The sequence below is a fragment of the Otolemur garnettii genome, unplaced genomic scaffold, assembly GCF_000181295.1.
Source record: "Otolemur garnettii isolate 467f Iridium unplaced genomic scaffold, OtoGar3 scaffold00014, whole genome shotgun sequence".
Taxonomy (NCBI): domain Eukaryota; kingdom Metazoa; phylum Chordata; class Mammalia; order Primates; family Galagidae; genus Otolemur; species Otolemur garnettii.
The window spans coordinates 20,116,822-20,140,902 of NW_003852409.1; the positions used below are offsets into that span (position 1 = coordinate 20,116,822).

General features: G+C 44.3%; 1 protein-coding gene across 1 annotated transcript in view; it reads right to left on the reverse strand.

The window, feature by feature from the left end:
- ASTN2 (astrotactin 2) overlaps positions 1-24,081 on the reverse strand; it is a 655,276-nt gene that overhangs the window by 559,309 nt on the left and 71,886 nt on the right. The window contains exon 3 of the mRNA XM_012802447.1: positions 5,933-6,079. Coding sequence (XP_012657901.1) covers positions 5,933-6,079 — 147 coding nt within the window. The remainder of the gene's footprint in view (positions 1-5,932; positions 6,080-24,081) is intronic.

Consider the following 24,081-nt stretch of genomic DNA (forward strand, 5'->3'; position numbering starts at 1 on the left):
GAACCATTACTAGGTCTTAGGTATGGAGCTAAAAGCCTTATGGGCATTATTTCATTTATTCTTCACAATAACTCTATAAGATAATTACTGCTATTATCCCCAATTTATAGATAATATAACTGAAGCTTAGAAAGTTTAAGTAACTAGCATAAAGTCATACAGTTACTAGAAGATGTTTCCAGTCACGGGTTCCATCTTCTCTTATCCTTGACCATACTCCTCACTCATATAGGTCTGGTTTTTGCTTCCTGAGGCCTCCCAGAACTAGCCTGCTCTCTTCTCAAGACATATAATAATGACCATGGTCTCATCTCTGGAAATGTAGAGCACAAAAGGACCTGGGGTTGAGGAGTCAGGTAGACTTAGGTTTTCATACCATACTACCTTTGTGTCAACCTGGCCAAATCACTTAACATCCCTAAGCCCTACTTTTCATGTATGCAGAATAAGCATGCTAGATCCTGCCCCATAGTTTTGCCATGAGAACTGAATGAAGAACTCTCATAAGGTGCTGTGTACACTGCCAGGTAGACAGCAGACCTGTTCACTAATCCCAGCTATCCTTCCTACAGGTACCTTCAACTCTTCTAACAGAATGATTTTCTTCCACTCTTTCCTTAAGACCTCATTAGCTTTCTACAATGACTTATCTTGGTTGCCTAATACTCTTTTGAACTGCTTCCTGTGTACAACAATTCCTAGAATAGAGAACAAGGTGAAGTGTTACCTATTTGTACAGGAATGAAATCATCTCAGTCACTTAATCTAGACAGCTCATTCCTTTAAAAGTTGTTTCTTCTGCTAGCTCCTCATATTGGTGAATATAACCTGACTTACTCTGCAAGTCTCAGGGGGTGCATGAACCAGCGTCGCAGCTAAGATTGGCTTTTTCTATCAATGGGTAACTATTTATCAGTGATGCTATCTGCATTGCCATTTTGATGGATCCCAAATCTGTGTGAGGGGGGATAGTATGTTGTAGCTCCATGGGTGTACAATCTGCACCCTGTGGATTGCATGCTGATTTTATGAGGACATTTTGCTTATCTATGGTGCTAGATATTGTGAACAGTCTGCATGGACTTTTTTTTTTTTCTAATAAGCTTTTATTAGTGTTTGTGTATCTAATGTGTGGCCGAAAACAACTCTTATTCTTCGAATTTGTGGCAGAGAAAAAATAAGGTTGGAAATCTCCATAGAAACCTCAAACGTTGAGCATTGCCACTGTTGTCAGTGCTATGGGTCATCGCTGGAGTTACATCATGACTCAGCTTCCTTAGTAGGGCACGGATGAAGTCAAAGATGAAAGAGACCAGTGGCCTTATGAGGATCCCAAGGAGTCTCAAGGAGTGATCACGTATGTCAGATGAAAGGAAAGTATCACTTACAGAGATACTGACACAGCTTTAAAGTTCTTTTAAGTGACCACCTAGAGTTCTCATCAAGAATATCAATAAGTGGGTTCCGCCCTCAGAAAACCTGACTCACTAGTTCTGGGAATTATCAGCCCCGATGACCTCATGTGGATGATTTATGGACACAGCTGAGGAAGCAATGCTAACTTCAGTAAATTCAGATGCAAACATGTTCTATCTCTTCAATGTGTGCTTAGCAGGGAAAAAAGCCACTGGTGGCCTTGAAGAAGCCCAGGCAGAAGAAGAGATGAGATTTTTGCCAAAGGTTCAGATGGAGACTATGTCAGTATGTACTGCCTTTGCCAGCTTGGCTCTGGACGAGCACTATGTAATAATGACCTTTTTTCCTATAATGGACAGTAAGCATGGAGTATGGTACTAGGCAGTAACACGAGGCCAGAATTCATTTTCTTCCTGAAGACGGGACCCATTACTCAGTCTCACCCAATGCTCCAGCACCATGGACAGCTCAATGCATTACTATGAGGCTGGCAGAGAGCTCTCTCTGCTAAGGGCCAGCATCTTGGCAGCTTATAGCACAAGGGGAGGGTGAGAAAGGATGGGAGGTGACCTGGTATGGTCCTTGGGGGACCTGGTCTCAAAAGAAATTCTTCCCATATGACCCAGGCTGCCCACATCCTGACGGGTCTCATTAAGATTTTGTTGTTACTGTTTTATTAAAACTTAGCCAGTGGTCTTACATTTTGACCTGGGTGTGTATATATATGTAAAATAACATTGAACTGTATGCTTGCTATCTGTGGTACTATATTTCTGTTATATAGCAATACGTACATTTATAACTATCAATGCTAAGTGATGACAAGCTTTAAAAAGAAATAGGTACCATCATCACTTTTCTTCTTGCCCCTCTATGGAATGCCCTTATCTCTAGGATTCAGAATTAGATGCCCCACTTGTATAATCCATAAAAATTGTTCTTTGGTAGATCTTTCTTTACCCCCAGAGAAGATTGGATTCTACTTCTTTTCAAGCCTCAATTTCCCTTCCTATCAAATGTGAATGATAACAGCCTCTAGAAAGAGCAGCTGGGGGAATGAGACGAGTGATGGCCACAGAGTTTCTGCTGTGGGAGGCCCTGGGATCACACTGGTGAAGATGAGGTTGCCTGGAATTAGCCAACAGCCTGCCCCTGAGTTCGAGTGCCAGTTACTCTCAGGATTCCTGCCAATCCCCAGAGATCGAGGCTCTTCAAGTGGGAAAGTCAGTTCCACCTGGAGGGGACATACAACATACTCCCTTTCACATTAACCTCACTGAGAATACCTAAGTTAATTAATTTAGTTTTCTGTATATTCTTGTCCTGCCATGTTCTAGCTTCAAAAGTGGCTTTCTCTACAAGTTATTTTAAGAATAAAAGTAATAGTGGTTACTATTTGTTGAGCAATCACAACATTGGACAATCATCTCAAGATAATCTCCATTTCACAGATGGGAAAAATGAGACTTAACGAAGCTTCCCTATCTCTCTGCTGTTCAACAGTGTAACTAAGTGATGGAGCTGAGACACAAACCAAAGCTTACTTCATTTGAAAGGGCACATTCCTAACTAAGCATTATAGCATGTTGGGAGGTATGGGGGTGCACTTCATTGTGCCTGGAGCCTGAGATCCTGTGGGCGAGGTCCTCTCAAGGCTGCCTGCTTCATCCCATCTGTAGGACTTACACAAATAACTCCAGTTATTTCCCGCTTTCTTTTGTATGAACTATATTTTCTTATTTTCTGTATTATTGATGGTCTGGTATCCAGAGCCCATATTCCAACCATCTCCTCTATCTGTTTTTATACACCAGGAGGCAATGTTCCTCTTCCCTAATCACCCCGGGGCAATTGCCTGGCAACTATGGGCAGTTCCTAAACCCCAGACCTGCTAAAATTATTCAAACTAGCCAATTCCAAGCCTGTTTACACTGCCTCACCTGTTCCCTCCTGCTAATAGCACCATTTAGGCTGTTGCCCCTGTTACTGCCTTGCTCTCAGCCTCCTGATAGATCCTGGTGCTTTTCCATGTGGTCCTGCATGGTGCTCTGTACAGCCTGTATCTGAGATCTATGAGTAAAAAGTCTTCCTGGCTCACAAGTCATTTCCATGCCTGTGTGTTTTACCAACAGGATTAAAACAAATCCCAGGTACATTTTAAAACATCTTTGATCTCTGTGCACCATCTGCCTGATGTTTCTCTGACTTAGCTTCCCCTTTGCAGTTAGACATCGAGTAGAAGAATCCCCCCAGAACCATTAACAATTCTGTTCTGATTTGGGCAATTTTCATTCATTCAATACATATTTACTGAATATCGATTATGAGACTATGCACTTTGTCACTGTAGATATGACATTTCTACCAAAAGACATAACTCCTACCCTCACAGAGAGTCCAGTTTAGAGGCAGAAATGGACAAGTCCTCGGGCTGTTATAAAATTTTAAGTCCACAAATGACGAGAGTCAGAATAGGGACCATTTCACTCAGCACATTGTAGACTATCCTTCCAAACCTCCAAGACTGTAGCTTTCTTGGGTGATCCCTTGAGGCTGCTATTTCCTAACCACATGCTATCTGGAAATGTGGAGAACATGGAAAAGCAGTAGGAGCTGTACTCTCTGTGCTACCCCTACGAGGTAGGCACTGCTGTTATTCCCATTTTACAGATGCAGAGACCAAGCCTCTCACCTGGCTACAGAGTATGTGAATTCATGTTTGTATTATCCCAAAGCCTGCGCTCTTAGCCATTACTCTGTTCTACACGACCTTCAGCAAGTTATTCTTTCAGGATCTCAATTTCTAAAAATATTTACAACATGAACATCTCTAAGTCCTTCAGGCCTAACATTTTACAGGGATGGGGTCGGGATAAAAGGCAGGACACATGCCTTTCACAGTGGTCAAACTCAGCCTCAGGTTTTCCCACCTCAGTATTCAACACCCCACTCTTCCATCCCCATTTTCCAGTTACTCCCAGGATCTGGCACCTCTCCCAGCTCCATGCTCCATGACCCTAGTTGCCTAATGTCTTCTGTCACCCCCGCCAGCCCTGCTGTCACTTGCACACATATACCTGTCTTATGTACACATAAAAATTTGACAAGATGAACTAACAGTCCAAAAATCAACTAAATATATATGAAACAGCAAAAACTGAGGTTATTTGCAGCCCATGTGAAAAATAAGCATATTTCACATACACACAGTTGATTATCAATGCCTCCCTTCTATTCATGTGTTAATAGAAGTCTGGGTGTTGCAGAGAAAGAGGATAAAAGCCCTGCCGTGCTCTGGCCAGAACACGCCAAGGAGATAGTGCTAATTTCTGAACACTGCAACATGAAAATTGGAGATAAAGCTGAGTTACACTGATATAAGACTGAATAATAGAGACTAACCATCTCGAAAATATTCACTACATATCAAAAGGGAATTTTTTTAAAATTAATGGTACTAAATATGGTACTAAAGATAGAAAGTCAATCATCTCTGGGGATTATTACCTGGAAGGAGGCAAGAGGAAAGCTTCTGGGGTGCTGGACATCACTATGGTTTGATCTGAATGAAGTCCTACGTAATACTATGTTAAATGGACTTATTACAAAAATAAACAAAGAAAAGAGGATGACAGGGAATTTAACAGAGGTGATGGTTATATTTATTCTATTGTCTACAGCATGTGTTTTATGAGTATATACTTATCATCAAGACGTATGCATTAAAAAGTATAAGAAATTAAAAGAACAAAAATTAAAATGCACACTTAAGATATGCCTTCTTGGTTATTTGTATGTCACACTTTAGTAAATTTAAAGATAGTAATGACATAGGAGAAGAAGGGTTTGGGGAAACAGTTGCCCAAATATTCTGCTGGGATATGTGAACTGGAGTGACTCTTCTGGAGGGCACTTTAGCAATAGATACTAAGTATCTTAATAAGTATCTGGGACCATGCTTGGCTAATGACTATGGTGACTGTAGTGTCTCATTAATTCAATTTAATTGGGTAAAAAGTAAACGGTAAAATATAAGATACTTGTAAAGGACATTTACAGAGAATAAGATATTAATATTATCTAGGACATTCAGGAGATTCCAACGCAGCTCATACGCTTCCTAGTCATATGCTTATAATTAGACATACTCTTTGAGGGGAATTTTTGGTTTAGTATAGGGTCCACAAACGTGCTATGAACTAGGCGGTTCTCTGAAGTAGTGCAATCTTTCTGCACTTACTTTTTAATTCTCCTTTATTTAACAATTTGTACATAAAGATAAAAGTAGGCTTTAATTCAAATAATCCAGGACTCCAAAAGATAAGGTCCTCTTCCTAGGTCTTTGGATGCTCCTTTTCCCCCGGGAGATACACACACACACACACACACACACACACACACACACACACACATATACAATATAAGTCTGAGGTTGGGCCCTGCATGGAGACGTTGCACCAGCCAAGGGTGCCAGGTGGTGAGTGGACACTGGACGTCTCCAGGGCTTAGCTCTTACCGTCTGCGATGAAGTGCTCAGGCACGTGCAGAGTCACCTTCACAGTGAGTGGGCAGGACATCTGACTGCCACACACCATGGCCAGGATGCAGGAGTTCACCGCAATCAGCGTCAGGGCCGTCTTGTTCATTGGGCTCTTCAGCAAACCTAAAAATGCAAAAACATACAAAGGCACATCATTCCATGAGAGAGAGAAATGGAGATGGCATGAACTTTGGGAATCCTGTTATTTTCGAAACGGGAATGTAAACAAAAATAAACATGGAAAACATATTTTTCAAGCTTTATGCTTGGAAAGTGGCTCCTCAGCTTACTGAAAGCTCCACCATTTAGACTGGTCGGAAACACAGAGGCAACTCTCCATCCTCTGTCTCCCTCCTTCACGGCACCTCCACAGTCATGCAGTCCTATTTTCTTTCTGTCCTTCGCATTTTCACCTCTTTGCCTTCACCTCCTCTATTATCTGTTTGCTCGTGAGATAAGGGAGATATGTACGTATCTGTTCACTCCCTGCTGAAAACCTTCGAGCTGTTTCACTGCATCTGGTCACAGAAGGGGATCCATGCTCATTAGTCTGGCACCTGAAAGCTTTCGTGATGAGTCCCTGCAGTGGTTCAGAACGTATGGCTTGGAGGCTACACATGGCCTTCTAGGTTAGCATGTGGCCTTTTGACTGAATTTAAATTACAAAATCCTTTTATTAAAAGGGGTGCAGCTGAGAAATAGGAAACTTGCCTTGCCTCCTTTGGTGCTTATAAAGGAAGAATCCTGAAATCAGAAGGCTGCAGGTTCCCCACCCCTGCCTGTGATCTCTCCTACCTGGTCCAAGGACAGAGGGTTGGATTACCGCAGTGCCACTCCCTGTCTCACACAATCAACGCCTTCATCATGTTACTATTAGGGTAGGTAGCTGTATCTTTTGGATAGAAATCCCCCTTGTTTATTCCTCTACCCATCAGTCTTTGAGAGTCCTCATAAATGCAAATTCTTCATGCTCTTGGGAGATAAACTACCTATAGTCATAGTGTTTCCCAAAATACTTTATTCTAATCACTGGAGTCTAGTCAATGTCTCATAAATAGACAGTCAGCTCCTTGAAGGCAAGCACAGTGTCTTTTGTTCGCCACTGTATCCCAGTGACAAGCACAGCCTCGGGCACGCACTAGAATCTCAGCAAACAGATACATGGCCTTGTCCAGAAACAATAGTAACAATGTTAGCCGCCAGCATGGCACAGACACTGACCAGTCAAAAGCCCTGCTAGACAACACGCCCATGCTGATGGGTTCCAACAGAACAAGAGACTGTAAGACAGCACACTTGGGGGCAGTTGGTATGGACGGCTATGTTTCTTCAAGTGAGCTGCTTGAGGGAAGAGATCGCACCTTCACCACCTGTGTCTCTAACATCATGACCACCTCGTGGAACCCAGGAGCTGCTTAAGAATAAGATCCTTGTCTTTTTCCCTATTCCAGGACAATGCATGGAAGAAATATTCATACCTTTCTAGTTGTTATAGTTGTAGAATAAACTTTAAAAGAGAAGAGTACATTAAATAAAAAGATGGTTCCAGGAAATCCCTAAAACCTAAAATGACTACAGAAAAAGAGGAACATATTTTATGCCTTTTCTGAGTACAACAAAAGTTTGCTTCATACATATTTATAATAAATATTTTTATATTTATAAATATAAGTAAATAAAACACTTATAACATAAATATTTGAGCAACTAAATAGAATAAACAAGCCAACATCATTGTCATCTACTAAAAAAAACAAGTACTAGGAGTTGGTGCCTTGCATAGATCTCACCTTAAAAAGCCAACATATCACTGCAAGCCTAGTTATTGAGTGAATCACCTTCTCACCCCACAAATAGCAGTAGGTAGCAGCACTGAGTTTCTATGGATGTGAAGTCTACTGGGGGAAGAGCGTTGTAAGGGTAAGACCAGCAGGAACATGTTCCTGGGTCCAGAGGATGAGGTGTGAAGGGAAGTCAAAAGCTCCCGGACTTGGGGAGTAGACTCTCTGGACAAAGAGCTGTTGGACAATAGCGTCCTGGGGATCCCTGTGAACTTTCTCATTCCTGGCACAAACAGCAGCAGAGACTGCTGTGACTAAGACATTCCTTTCACTAATTACCAACTATCAGAAATCCCAGCCAGGGCTGCTTTCAGGGTGACGAAGGCTGAGAGGTGGAAATGGAATGACCCATTCCCTCTCCTGGGGCCCTTCCCTGCTGTACTAACTGCATGTCCTGTGTTATAAAGCCCACGGGCTTTATAAGTCAATATGGGGAATAAAGTCACAACCAGGTTTTTGGCTCTCCGTTTTCTCACTTAGAAAACAGTGATGCAATGATCTGTCCTGTAAGAGCATCCTGAGAACTAAAGGAGACAGGAAACGCCAACTGCACAGCACAGCTTCGGCCACACAGGAGGCCCTCGGTATGTGGTAATTGCCAAACGAGATATAGGAATTTGTCTCATTATCAATGGCAGAAATCGGGACTTTGACACCTCCTTTTCTATATGTTATCCGAACATGTTGGAAATTGAGTTATTCTTTACAGAAACAGAAGACAAAGGGAGGAAATAGAAAAGGATGTAAGCAGACGGAGAAAGTGGGAAGGAGAATGAGAATGCGTGGCATCCAGGGGCAGCTATTTACTCAGAGAATGGCTGAGTCCCCTCGGCTGCCTCTGAAGGCCAGCAGGAAGAACACGGGCAGGTCAAGCCCGCACTAAGGCCAGATACCCACAGAGCAGCCACCGGGATTTGAGGAGTTGCCATGGCAACTGGACCTGGCAGAAACTTGACCAGTGAGACTTAAACAAAGGTGACTTCCTAAGAGCTCCTGGCCCAGGGAACTGGGCATAAGCACTTAGCTCTGAGTACAGGGTGCAGATAGCCACAAGATGGAAACTATCGATCTCCAAATTCCCACCCCCCTCCCATGCAGGTTCCACCCTGCACTGCCATTATAAGAAGCAGAGATAGAAAAGAGAATTCCACAGTGCCTGGCATTTATTCATCCATCTATTCATTTAGCCATCCATCCATCCAACCCATTTTCATTGAACATCAGCTCTTTCTGGGCACTGTTCTGGGCAGGGGGGAAATAATCGATGTTTTGCACGAGCAAAACAACCAAAGTCCTTGAAGCTGACATGTTAGTAGGGGAGACTTAACATCACTGCAAACTGTTTCCACTATTCCCATTCTGTGAACAGACACACACAGCAATGAGATGACTTGTCTAAGTGTAATCCAGTTTGCATGTGACACAGGTTGGCTGAGAACCAGCCCTGTCCTCTCCTTCACCCTGCATCATGCTATTTCCCACTTCATCATAGATAAGGGTCCCAGGGCACCACTGTGTAGTTTCAGAAACTGCAGCCTTTGAAGTCCGCTATACATAGCTGTGTTCACATCTGGCTTAACCATAAAATTTCTGTGGGTCACTTGGTAACTGACCCAATATGTTGATGAGAAAAGAACATCACCTGGGAAATGGGAACAGAACAGTGGTCTTCTTCCAGAGCTGACCTAAGGACAAAATAACATACCATAGGTAGTTACTGGTTTAAGGAAAAAAAGAGCTAACTAAATGATAGTTGCAGGTTCCCTGATTACCCTCAGAAGGCTGATGTCACGGTGCTCCCTCCCTCAAGCTGCCCCATCATTTGCAGGGGAATGAGGGATGCTGTAGGAATAGAATCCCATCTGGGCCTATTGATTGCTAGGACTGGAGAAAGGTAATAATCTAATTTCCCTTTCATTTCCCCTCCCTCTTACCCCTAGACTCCTCTCAAGGCAGCAGAGAATGGTATGAAATGTATCACTCGAGAAAGTCAGCTGGAAATAACTCAGCATTGTTGATCCACACACTGCCTATAATTTGGGGTTTGATTGATTCTTGGTTTGGAAATGCCAGGTTGAGAGAAGAAAATCAAATTTAAGTTAAATTTGGAATTGAATCAATCACATTTTATAATGAAGAAAATAGATCTAACCCCACCGGGCCATTGTGTGTGGAAAACTTAAAACTACTACACTCTCATTGATTCTTTCCTTCTCGTATTTCAGAAGCACAAGGGACCAGGTCCTGGAGCGAAAAGGAATTTATTAAGTGGTATATGAGGTTGGAGTGGGTTCTAGGAACCCAAGACATTAAGGTGAAAGGCTCAGCAAGTGGAAAGGTCCCCGAGGATGGGTGGGAGAGGTGGGGCTTTGGTTGTAGACATGGACATTTAAATCTAAACTACTGGTAGGGCATGATGGCTCACACCTGTAATCTTAGCACTCTGGGAGGCTGACACAAAGGAAGATCTTTTGAATGCAGGAGTTAGAGACCAGTCTGTGCAAGAGAGAGACCTCATCTCTACTAAAAGTAGAAAAATTAGCCAGATGTTATGGTGGATATCTGTGGGAGACAGCCTGGGAGGCTGAGGCAGAAGGATCACTTGAACTCAGGAGTGTGAGGTTGCTGTGAGCTATGCTACTATTGTGCTACTGTACTCTAGCGAAACAAAAATCCAAACTCTTCCATTTAATAGCTGACTTCTGGCAAATAAGGTAAGCTTTCAGAACCTTAGTTTTCTAGTGTAAAAAATGGCAATGGCAATCTTTAACTGGTAGAGAAGCTGTGTGGATTAAGTGAGAAATTATAATCACAGCACTAAGCTCTATGCCTGACAAACAGGAGGGGCCTTGCAAGCTCTTGGTATCTTTCCTTGTGTCTGATTTCCTTCAACCCTCAGTGCCCCATGCTTGGCATCTACCTGAGCATCAGAGAGACACGTGATATTTTGTCTATGCTAGAATTCTACCTTTTACTTAGCTACTGGGCCCTGTGGACCAGCCGTCTTAGTTCTCTAAGACTCAATGTCCTTGTCTGGGAACTAATTCATTCAATAAGTAGCTAGTTTCTGTGCAACTACTGTATGCCAGACCTTTTATTTTATGCCATCCTATTATTTCCACTGATGAACATAATAGATGCTCAATGAACTTATATCAAATGAATGAATGAATGAATCCTTAAATGTTGTTTCCTTTAATACTAAGAGATGTCAGTATTAGAATATTGCCATTGGGCTTTTTTTCTAGACAAATCTTTAGAAAAAAAAAAGTATTTTTCCATGTACTTTCTCTGGCAAGGTTTGGCCCCTGACTGATCAGAAATCACACATGAGGCCGTGTGGAGGCTGCCAAGTTGCTGGCAGAGCTGGGTGGCCACTGCACACCATGAAGGGCCTGGTTAACCTCACAGAGCCTTGTGAGGGCCCCGGCAGAGCTGGGTGGCCACTGCACACCGTGGAGGGCCTGGTTAACCTCACAGAGCCTCGTGAGGGCCCCGGCACAGCTGGGTGGCCACTGCACACCGTGGAGGGCCTGGTTAACCTCACAGAGCCTCGTGAGGGTCCCCCAGAACCTGCGTCCAGTGCCTCTCTGCTTCTTTGCTGCATTTCTGGAAACTAAAAATTGGGACATATTGTCTGACAAGTGCAAGTGTCCTGCTGGAGGAGGAAAGAAAGAATATTTGAAATTGAGGCTTTCTCAAACTCTAGGGCACGTGACCCCCCATTCCCTGCCTGTGTCTTATGTCAGAAAGCTCCACGGCGACTTCAGTGTGAGGTCTCCACATGGACATCTTTCCCTTCACTTCCCCACCAGGTTCCATGTCTCTCCTCACGCCTCCTCTCTATCTCCGTCATGAACTAGACTTGTGTTTTCTGCTTTTCACACTCTCAAATCCATGGTAGGCTTCCGATGATATGTAATTTCCCCAATTTCTCATCTTCCATAGGTTGTTCTTTATAAGATCTGCGTAGGCAGGGTTCATGCAGCTCTTCCCTGCATACTCCCAAATACAGCACATTCGACCCCTCCCAGGTCTGTTCTCACACAGTTTAGGGTCTACACAGCCTTCGAATATCACTGTACCAGGCAGTTCTGGGTGTCCAAGTTAAATTCATCCAATATCTCCTTTTCAGAGTAGCTATTTAGTTCAAGGTTGCCTCGGGCTTTCTTTCCTCCAAACCAAACACTGCTGGCTTTGCTTTATTTCTCCCCAATCACACACTGAGGCTCTTTGTTATACTTTGTATGATTTCCTTTTCTTCAGATGGCTTTCCCAGTCCAGAATGTCAGCGCCATCATTGCCATCTCTACCACCATCAACACTAGGGTAACCCTAACTCATATGCCAGACAATATAACTAAAAGGACATTCCAGTAGTATCTCACTTACTCATCACAGAAACTTCCTTGTCACCACTTGCCAAAGACCACGTAATCCAAAAGGAATAGAGCTGAAAGGAGAAACCATTTGACTTCGGAATTCAAGCTCTTAACCATCACGCTCTTCAATCTGAGCACAGTATAAGCAACAATCCTAACTGATGAGCCACTTAGAGACCTCAGGCTGCCCTGTGCACCTGTGGTGGGTGAGGGTTGACTTGTTATGGTCTTATCCCACCTTATGCTGACTTCTCTGCATCACCAGGGGAACTTTAAAAGAATGATAAGAAGTGACGGGGGCAAGTAGCAGACTGTTTCTCCTCTGCCCTTGGCTCCAGAAAAAACTACATGGTCTCAACCAGCTCACTGTGCTATGTGGGGCTAGATCCCTACCTCTGCTCCTTGGACAAGAAGAGTTCCTGTGGTACAGGCTTGGGTTGTGCTACCCTGTCCAAGTTAAAGCCACTTGTAGCTGACACTAAATGGAGCTACAGATGGCTGGCGACTTGGGTTTCTGTGTGGCACCTACACACAGCTGTGCCTTCAAATGCAAAGGTAAGTGGGGCGGCTCAAAGGAGTAGGGTGCTGGCCCCATATGCTGGAGATGGCGGGTTCAAACCCAGCCTCAGCCAAAAGAAAAAAAGAACTGCAAATGCAAAGGTAACTTTGAGGTAATGACAATTACCTTTGTCATTACCAAACAAGGTAATGACAAGGGAGATGGCGACAATGGTCTTGATGATGAAGATGATAGAAGTGATGCCAGATTCTTTTAGTTTTAATTAGTTTACACATTATATTCAAACATCTCATGAACTCTACATAGAAATCCCAGGCAGTAGGTACTGCTGTCATCCCCAGCAGACAAATGAGGGACTTGATGGTGAACTCATGTTCAAACACCAGAGGAACACAGGCCTCGGAGGCCACATCGCCTGACTCTAAGCCAAGTGTTCTTTTCATGACACTGTGCTGCTGGTCTTGGTCTTGGTCTCACTGGCTGGGTACAGAGGTAGAATTTGAATTTGCCTCTGATCGCTGACCAATCACTCTCCTAAATGTATCCAAAGACCCCAGAGACACAGCTGCGATACTTCCCACAAAACAAAATGTGTCTTGAAAAGAAAATGTTTCTATGTTCACAAATTTCTGAGACTTGCTGCATTCTGTATTTCCTTCTTCAAGTGGCTGAGTAGATATCTGATATTAAAATCTCTGAAAAGAACTACACTAAATTCTATTTAGCAGAATTTAACCTGATCATTCCTCAAAGTATCTATACTTTGTAGAACCACTATAATATGGAACAAAGTCAGGTAACATTGACCTGTTAATAATTCATACAAAGGTGGTGGTTAGTAATATTAGCATATCTTGGTAATTAACTGTTGCCCTTATGCCAGGTGCTGCGTTAAAGATTATATGTACATTATCCTATTTAACCTTCTCAACAGCCTTGCAAAACAGAGGAAAACAAAGACTCCAATTAACAAGGGGAAAACATGCCTGTAGTCCCAGCTACTCGGGAGGCTGAGGCAAGAGAATCACCTAAGCCCAGGAGTTGGGGGTTGCTGTGAGCTGTGTGATGCCATGGCACTCTACTGAGGGCCCTGAAGTGAGACTCTGTCTCTAAAAACAAACAAACAAACAAACAAGGGGAAAACAAAGACTTAACCAGTTATTAGGAAGTGGCAGAGGAAAGTTCCATGTCAATCTTGTCTGACTCCAATGCCTGCACTCTCCTGGCTTCCAAGTGCTAGAAGGAAACAGAGTTTTAAAGGCATAGGAAACTACGTGCAAAGAAGGAAAAGAGGCAAGTACAAAAGGCCAGTTCAGGAGGTTAAAAAGTATTCAACTCATATTTAACAGGCTGATGGGATGCATCAGTGGAAGGAAAGAGACGCTGTACTCAGTAGATGAAATTGCAGTGTGCAGATGAGAAGGCAGTGCAGAAGATAATTCCAAAGAGTCAAAGTTCTAGAAAGGCTCAGAAATAAATGGGAAAAAAAGGAAGAAGGAAAGGCAGCAGCTGGGTTTCACATTCACAGGTGACCATCAATCAGCCGGCACTGACTTCCACAATTGCTTTTTAAGACACTGGCTCCTGAAGCCCACGTCAGCCCCCTTCGGCTGTCGGCGGTGTACACGCAGCATCATACTCGGCCCACACCACTGATGGAGCGGAGAGTGGCAAAGAAGAGCAAGGGACCAAGTGGTGGGTGCCGAGGGACACAGCAAAAGAGCAGCCGCAGGTTTCCACGGCTACCCAGGAGGACCAGGACCAGTCCTCTCCCATTTCCATGAAAGGCATGTTTCCAGCTCCTTTGTTCTCAGAACCTGCTGAGAAAGTCACAGTTCTACTCTCCCAGAAGATGTCAATGGACTTTAGCCTAAGGTTTGGAAAGCAGGAGCGGGGGATTGACATTTACTGTGTATTTGGCATTTACTGGGTCTGTGGTGGAGTCCCCCAGAATCTCTTTCATTCCATACGCCCATCGTAAGCTCCATGCAATGCTGCCCTATTTGACACCGAAGGAAATGGAAGCTCAGAGGGTTTAATTAGCCCACCTGAAGTCTCAGCATAGTAAATGACAGAGACGGGATGTGAACCAAGATCTACTGACCTCCAATCTCAGCATTCCTCCCGAGTTTCCTCCACTTGGCCTGCCCCTGTGGACCTGTGGTGCTGAAGAGTGGCTGCCAGCTACTAACGACAGAGGACTTTCTCAAATCTCTGTGTTCCTCCCTCCTCAGCTCCCTATCTGGACACTCAGACTACACCTAAGAAATAATGGGAGACGGGGTTGTCCCAATAGTCCAGTAATTGTCGACTGTAATAATGTTTTTCTGTGCCTTTCCAGGTGACGGGCCACATGCAATTCCCTATCCTAAAATGTTGTCCTTCCATGGTTCTCAACATGTCTAAGGTACACCAACTATTCTAGATTAAAGAGAATTCCCATCTCCCAGGAGTCTGCCTTCACTGCCACAGCTCACGAGAACCTGATATTCCTCGGAACTCCTATCTCATTTATCATCCGTTCTAATTTGTTCCCACAGGATCTCAGAATGACAGGGAACTAAAGGGGCTTTGACCCCAACTTGTTACAGAATCAGGTAATTCTCTACAACACTCTCCTGATGGACACTCAGTCTGTGTGTGAGCCTCACACACTCGTGGAGCTGGTTAACTCAGAAGGAAACGCATTTCATTAATGACGATGATGATAATAATACCTTTTTCTTTGGGGGGAGAGCTTACTACATACGACACATCATGTTAAATACATATTACTTCAGTTAATCTTAAAAGTTTGTCAGCAACTCATTTTACAAACAAACAAAAAAAAAATGAGTCTATTCCAAGGTTAGAAAGGCATTGAGAGGCAAAGGCAGGATTGGAATCCAGGTCTGCACGCCAGAACTCTGAACGGTGTTACAATGGGGATTCCTTTCAGTGGTAACCTTCAGCCTGAGAACCGTGTCAGTGTGGAATGAAAACCTGCTCCTATGAAAACATCACCTGATGACCATATCCCTCCCTGTAGGAGTCGTACAACCCTCCTCTCCAAGGTAGCTCTTAGGTTCTGGAGATGCAGAATAGGGTCTTCGTCCTTTTTTTCCAAATACAGATTCTGGATCTGACTCCCACATGAAGGCAATAATCATGAAGGAGTGGAAAGCAGAGCTGGGGGAGCCTCTTTGCTCAGTTAGTGTGACCCCCCAGTGCTCACAGTTAGGAGGAAGACAGGAACGCAGGCTTGTCTGAAGTCAGATTGCCTGGAGCCAGTCCAAGGTCCAACCTGCCTGGCTCCCAGGACAATGTTCACCACTTGAAGTAGTTGTCACCATTATAAAGATAGGACACCTCTCTCATTCTCTATGGCATTGGCCATAGTATCTCTCAGATAACTGTCCATAGGCCCACCTAGGACATTTTGGTCAATGCCAGCACATGATTAAGATGACTCAGACCCAAATATCCCCAAGAAATGACCTTGACAACAGGCTGCTGTATGGTGGCTTCTGGTGATGGAGAGAACATGGAGTTTATTTAGAGTGAGAGAAACACAGGTTTGAATTCTAGTTCTGTCATTTTTCTGGTTGACGTTTTATCAAGTCCCATTTTCCTTACCTATAAATGGGAACAGCATATACTCCCTGGGGTCATTCGAAAGATTAAACAGTGTAACATACACTACATAGCAGAAGCCCAATGAGTTGTACCCTTCCTCCTCACCATCATCATCATAACCATTAAATGTAAGAGCAATGAATGGAAACATGACTTTTGTATTCAAGACCATTTGCATAGTCAGAAGATGGGTCAGAAGGGGGAAAGACTAGGTGGCCTCGAGGACAGTGGAAGTAACAGTGAGAAAAGATCCACACAGAGCATCTAGTGTGTGCTGAAGTTTTTGCTGAACCCTTTCCACCCATTATTTAGTTTGTTTCTCACGGCAATCTTTGACTTTCCATTTTATGGGTTAGGAAACAGCCTCAGGGAAAAGAAGTGGTTTGCCCCAACGACACACAGCTTGGAAGCTTCAGAGCCGGTAATGCACCTCAGATTTGTGTTGACACTCTCAACAGGACGCTCTCCATGAGTGCCCCATGTTCTGAAGAGTGAGTCACCAGGATCGGCCTGAAGGTCATGTCAGGAGAGGACAAGCAATGAAGACTGAGGGTACTTAGCCTTGAAGCAGGCAGGGTGAATCAGTGAAGCCTCCTTTTAGGGGTATAGGAGATGCAGAAAAAGAATAAGGAAACAGACACCCTTTGTGAATTAGCACTGTGAGTTAAGCCCCAGGACAGAGGCGTTGGATGTGAGTGGTTCCACTTGCTCCTTAAACCAACCCTCCAGGGTAAATACTATGACCCCCATTTTAGGAATGAGGAAGATGAAGGTCTGGGAGCTCAGGCACTTCTTCCAAGTTGCACAGACTAGAGCAGCAGGATTCAAGCCAGGTCTGCCCGACCCCTGCGGTGTCCTTGTTCTTCTCAGTTCTGACTAGGGCTGGTTCAGCATCAAAACCTCGTGCTGGTCAAAGAAACTATTAGGAGCTTTGGCCTGAGGAAGTGGGTCCCACCACTGTTGCTGAGCACCTAAACCTTTAAATCTGGCAAAAGAAAGCACTGGACCCTGCAGGGCCAGATGACTCCGCCCCTTCCTGAGTAATGGGTTCAGCGACCAAGCACCTGGAGCCTTTATTAGAATAAACACATCCATCCCCAGCCCCTTAAATTAAGGGGTATTTTTTTTGTCATTTCCGAATCCATTTCCTCCTCTTCAGACCTGTCAGCCAAAGCACGTTGCTGCATTGTGTTTAAACAGCTATCTGGAAATAAACAGCTTTGCTTTTTAGACCTTTGAGGAGGAAATATAAAAGGGGATAAAGGAATTAAAAAAACAAAAGAGGAAATAATGTTCTGTCAAGCTTTTCTGCCCAAACACATTTCCACATGGAAACCTCCACCCATTTCAGGCTGACATTCTGGGCTTAAATCTTTCAAGCCTGCTGCTTTAAATATGCCATCTCCAAAAGGACAATAGTGGCCTTAGCCCAAGGGCCATTCTAGTCCCACTTTCTGTCTTGTTTTTTGGTGTTAAGAAAGTGCCTGAGGGCTGTGCTAAGAGCTCTGTCTATTTTGGGAGTCTGCAGCGTAAACTTGAATGTGACTCTGCCACTACCAATCTTGCAACCTTCGGCAAATCATTTCCCCTCACTGGACTCCTTTCCCGACCCCTCTATTCATTCAACACATATTCCTTAAGAGCCCTCTCTGAGCTCTGTGCTGTAAGCTAGGGATACAGAGATCACAGCCTTGAAGGTTTCGATGTCAAGTGAGCTGGTAAGCCACACTCCACGCAGAGGTGGCCAAGGTTAACGTGGACCAGCAAGCTGCATTTCAGGTGTTTGGGGTGGGAGGTCACAGAATGGTGACTGAGAACTGAGCCATGTCACATCCGTGAGAGTTAGCTGAGTGGGAAACAGAGGATGGGTGGTCACAGAACAGCAGGACACAAAGACTGGAGAAGAGGACTCTCGGGCTGATGGAGCACAGTGTGGGCAGAAGAGGCCAGAGAGTGAGGAAGGGAGCAGCTCACAAAGGAAGGGTTGACCATGGGGCAGAGAGTGGAATCTGTCCTAGACACGGCCCTGAAGGACTGGCCTCCAGGCACTGTGAGAACCTGAAACACATCAGCAGAAACGGGGAAAAGCTCCTACAAGGGCCAGACGTGTGGGGTGCTAGGACACAGCAGAGACTTTGTCATTACAAAGGGTGAACTGCTGGATGTATCTGAACCTGAAGGCCTTGTGGCAAAGGATGAGATCTACAAAGGCAACATCTGCTCTGAAGTCAGGGGCTGAGAGAAGAATCTGATTCTGCAAAGGCACCTATAAGACTATCAGAGGTTGTTTGCAGCAGAGGAGGAGAAAAACATCCTGCATAGAATCTGAGACCATGAAGCTTGGCGGGAAGTTACTCATCCAGTCTATGGGCTGGAACCAGCATTTGTCACCTGAAATGAAAGAAAAATTAGGTCTGGAGAAAACAAAAGGGGCGGGAGGACTGAGGTAGGGGGAAGCTTCAAAACAGCTTCCAAAGTCTTTGCTTTCTACTGTCCACAGCCTTGAGTGATCCAACCCCCTGGGGACTTGCCTCTATCCAATGGAATACAACAAAAATTGTGGGACGCCACTTCCAGTGTCAGATTATAGAAGACCAACTTCTGTTTTCCTGGTGCTCTCTCTGGGTCTTCTCATTGCTTTGCTAAAGACGGACGCTGATTGACAGCTGCCCTGTGGAGAGTCCCACGTGCCAAGGAGCTGAGGATTGTCTCCGGCTCACAGCTCTCCCGGAACTGAACCCTGCCAACCAGCACATGGGTGAGCTGGGAAACAGACCCCTTCTCAGTTGAACCCTGAGATGACGCAGCTCTGGATGACAATTTCACCGTGGCTCCCTGAGAAGCCCTGGGCTGGAGGCCCAGTTATACAGTGCCTTGGATCCTGATTCACAGAAACTGTGAGATAATAGATGTCTCTTGTTTTAAGCTGCTAATTGGGGGGTGATTTGTTACACAGAAATGGATAACTAACACCAGGACCTGCTTAAATAGATGATAGAGGCTGATAAGTCCCCATACCTGGCAGGCAACTGAGAGACCTTCAAGTGTAGAAGAAACCTCCATTCATTGAAAAACCATTCCCTGAGCACGTGGTGTATGCCAGACCTAGGGAAAGTCACGGGACTTGCAAAGGAGCCAGGCTCAGCCTGACCCAGAAAGAGCCAGGAAGCTAGTGAAAAGGTCAGGGGGAAAGGGTGGCACCCGTGGCTCAAGGAGTTGGGCCCTGACTTATATACTGGAGGTTGTGGATTCAAATCTGACTCTAGACAAAAAAAAAAAAAAAAAAAGGTCAGGGGGAGGACAATCATCTTGTGTCAGGAAAACTGCTTGGTTGTCTTAATGAAGACTTTCACAGCCTTATAACAACAGAAAGGAAGGTGCCATTGAAGTTTGCTGGATAAAATCAGAGCTGGCTTCACAGAAGAGGAAGCTGGCAAGCTGATTCCTTTTCTCTCTCCAAAAGCATGTACTGCTCTCTCTAGAAGACCTTCTGTGCAACATATGGAAGTGAGGAGAAGTTGTGAACTCTGCAATCAAGCAAATGAATTTTGAAACTCAGCCCAATAATTTCTTAACACCGTGAACTTAAGAAGCCAATGATGAGGGAAAGCTAAGCAGAGTCCCACAGGGCTGGGATAAAGCACCAGCGCTGTCTAACACCAGCTGAGGATGCCAGCGCAAGGATCCCCACCATATCAAAGCCTCAGGGTCTCCACGTGCAAAACAGAGAATGCATGTAATTAACCTTTCACAACGTCACTCACGATGAAACAAGTTTTCAGCATAGTGGCTGATGAGAAAGGCTTGATAAAATTATTAGCTTCTATCTCTGGAGGAGTTACTGAACTTCATTTTGGTTCTTTATGCAGGTACAGCCTTCAGAACATCGGACCGTATACAAAGTCAGACAATTATGTTTGTGAACGCATCCTAGGAAAAGCGTGACACATCTCACTGCTGAACACCACTGCAGTCACCTGCGAAGTCCTCCCTTTGGGAAGCTGCGCGCCGATGCCGGCACCGAGTCCACCCTGCAGAGCAATCTGGGAACTCTTTTTATAGAATGGCCATCAGAGCTGTCATCATATGAAGTTTGACAATGAGGTTTGGAAATGCATCCTAGAAACCTGAGTACCACCATGGTCGCCAGAGGCCCAGGGAAGACTTCTAGGAGGGAGTTAATGAAATTAATTACCCAACCTCATCAGGTGAGTGCTCAGTCACTGTTAGCTGCTGTATTTATTATTCCTAGTGGAGGCTCTAGACTCACTCAGTGAATTCTCATGGCACTTCCTAGACCAAGGAGTGGCCAGCAATGATGTATCCACGTCACATATCCTTGTGCATTTGTAAGAATGCTCCTTATCCTCCTACCCGGCCACAGAGGCTCTCAGCAACTTGTGCTAGGAGGGAGGGCTACAGATTATTTCTGCAGTAGGAGCTGTGCTAAGGCATCATTAAGGCAGAGGCAGCAGAGACAAGGCAGTGGTGGTTCCCTAAGTAACTATAATTCAGGTGCCATACACCTGGTGCTTCCTGCATGTGCTATTAAATTTATGGGACAGCAGTAATGGTAACAACATTAGCACGAATTTACTTGTAAAATGCCCATACCTGAATGGCCTGAAGAGCTACAATAGAAGCCCTACTAAATTTTATAGAAACTTATGTATATGTGTGAAGATGTGAAGGTGCGAGGGTAGGAGAATTGAGATCAGGATTGTAGGTATGCTTAGAGGAGAAGTAACAGCAGCCCTGGGAATCATAACTGCAAATTTCTTCTTCCATTTCCGTCATCTGCCAGGGCCAACGTTATTAGCCCTGCGGCTGCCTTCTTGGTTTTCCAGTCGTCAGCAGCTCAGAGAACGGAAGATGCCATTGCAATAGTCAGTGAGGCCCAGATTCCCAGATTTAACAGTTTCTGGTTACATGATCTTAGCCTGGTCATTTCTGTTTCTGTAGAATCAGGTTCCTCCAAAGATAAAATGAGCATAATCACACCGTGGTCCTTCTCCACGTTTAGTGCAGAAGATAGACACTCTCTCCCTCTTTCTCTCCCTTTATATTTCAAACTGCAAAGGATGGAATATATCAAAGTGCATTGTTTTACAGACTAATTTCCCAGCTGACCATTATAAAGTTTATTTAGCCAAGTCCCATAACTAGGCAGAAAGAAACGTACAACTTTCCCTTCTGCCAAGGGAATCCACATTCTTCAAGGGCATGAATTCTCCCTATTTTTTCAAACCCAGAACCTGGTACTGAGTATTAACTAACTTAATATTTGGCTAGTGACAAAAATGAACAAATGAAAGAAGAGACAGCGCCCTTAGCCAATCACTCATTTCAGAGAGAGGGACTAGGTCTTATGGGATCTTTACGAAATAAAAGCCAGTCATTACTTACTTGGTGTAGAGAATGAGATGGGCAAGAGTCTCAGCTAAGATAATCACTTTGTCTCATAATAAAAACAATAAGATCTATCATTCCTGTGTTTAAGGACTTACTCTGTACTGAACCCTGGACTAAGGGTTGTATGATATGTTCTCGTTCATCTTTACAATGCCCTATGATGGAGTGACAGTCACTATGCCCATTAAACAGCAGAGAAAATTAAGTCCCTGTGAATGAAATTTTATATCTAAGATCACACAATTAACAAAATTTTACCCCAAAACACCCAACCATAGGACACAGCCTCTGAAATTCACTGCCACCCTGCCTCCCAGGTAACAGGAGAGAGGCATCTTTCTGAGCATGAGAGGAAATCTCCAGATAGAGCAGAAATCAAGCCAGACACTGTTGGGCATGTGGAGGTTAAGACAGAAAATTCCTCCATCCTCATGCCTTACGAAGTTTATAGACTAGTCAGGTGGGTATTTAGACATGAATATATCATCTGTACTCTGATTAATGGGAGGATAGAGAAGAACAGGAGGGATGGGCAAAGATACCAGAAGGACCACTTATAAAGGGCCCTCTCCACCCTGTCCTGATGATGGAAGGAAGGCTATTCCAGGGTGGAATGCTGCGTGAAATGTAGTGGGTGACACGAGATGGGCTAGAGAGGTGGGCAAGTGTATGCAAAGCCTTGAAGGCCAAGTTCAGCAGTGTGACCCTAACCAGAAGTGAACAGAGAAACCAGTGAAGGTGGTGTGGTGAGGCTCCAGGTGGGGATGCTCTCACTCTGTCTGCTGGGGAGGAGGGTGTCACTGTCAGAGTGATGGTGAGGGGCAAGGGTCATGGCTCCATGGTAGAGGTGACACTGGGGATGGAGAGAAGTCATCAAAGCAGGCACTATGTGGAGATTGACATGCTGGGCCTCTGATGGACCAGATCTCCCAGGAAACGGGAAGAGGAGGGGATAAGAAACGTGGCTCAGCACCTGTGGCTCAAGTGGCTAAGGTGCCAGCCACATACACCTGAGCTGGAAGGTTTGAATCCAGCCCAGGCCCGCCCGAAACAATAACGGCTGCAACCAAAAAATAGCTGGGCGTTATGGAGAGTGCCTGTAGTCCCAGCTACTTGGGAGGCCCAGGCAGAAGAATTGCTTGAACCTAGGAGTTGGAGGTTGCTGTGAGCTGTGATGCCACAACACTCTATCCAGGGCAAAAGCTTGAGGCTCTGTCTCAAAAAAAAGAAAGAAACGTGTTGATATCTCTACCCAAACTCTTCTCCTAAGCATAATTCCCTCAATAGACCATCTCCCTGCCATGGCAAAGTGCATATAAACACACAGAATCCCCTAATAAGAGAATTGTGTGTCTATTAATTCAGGGCTAAAGACAACGCTTCCTACCCTCCTACCCTACTTTAGTTTGGATTATTTGTTTATCATCCAATTATTTGTGTACTTATTTTGTAATCAACAGATATTTACTACATTTCTGTATTTCCTGTATGGGCCAGGCTGTGGTTGGCATACAGGGAAAGACAAGGCTCCTAAAAGACGCATCCTCGTTTCATAATGAGAGAGAAACAATGGTTTGCTAGATTCAACTTCAAATGGATCACAAGAGTTCACTGTTAAATATTTATGGATGTTGCATGGCAGCTGTTAAACATAGCGGCTTGAAATTAGACCTGGTAGACTTTACACTGGGAAAATTGGCAAATGCCGCAAATCAGATTTTCATTGGTGCATTTGGGGTTTTTTTGTTTTAGTTTTTCAGAGTCGGTTTCCCAGCGAACCACTGGGCTGAGATCATGGGGCTAACAGTATGACGGTTTCTCTTCCAAGTTCACAGAAGATAGAAATACAAACCTAGGTCACAGTTACAAACTACACATCGATCCTTTTTTAAGAACTCCAAGAATTTCCCATCTGATTGTAGACTGAAGTGAGACAGATCTGGGTTTGTATCCTGTGGCCAGCGCTCACTGATGAGGAAGCCTGGACAGTTTACTTTCCCATCCTGACCTTCAATTCCTTGCTTTTATAATGGACATAATGCAGATGTTGGTTGCTACAAATGTTTTGAGTCAGACTGTATTATGGTCTATTATTTCACTTCCAAGTAACACAGTCGACAGTATCCTTCTGATTTACACATTTAAGTTCCAACTTGCTTTGCTCAATGATGTTGCTGGGAGGGCCTCATTTATTTCTGTCTTACCTTTCTTGATTTTTATGTATCTCAAAACTTTTGTAGTGACCTATGAACATATCACGATGTCTGAAAGTGCTAAGCAGTCAGTAAATGATGCCTATTGTTATTGTTGCTCTTTTATTCCCTAGTATTTTCTTTTTCTTCTTTTTTTTTTTTT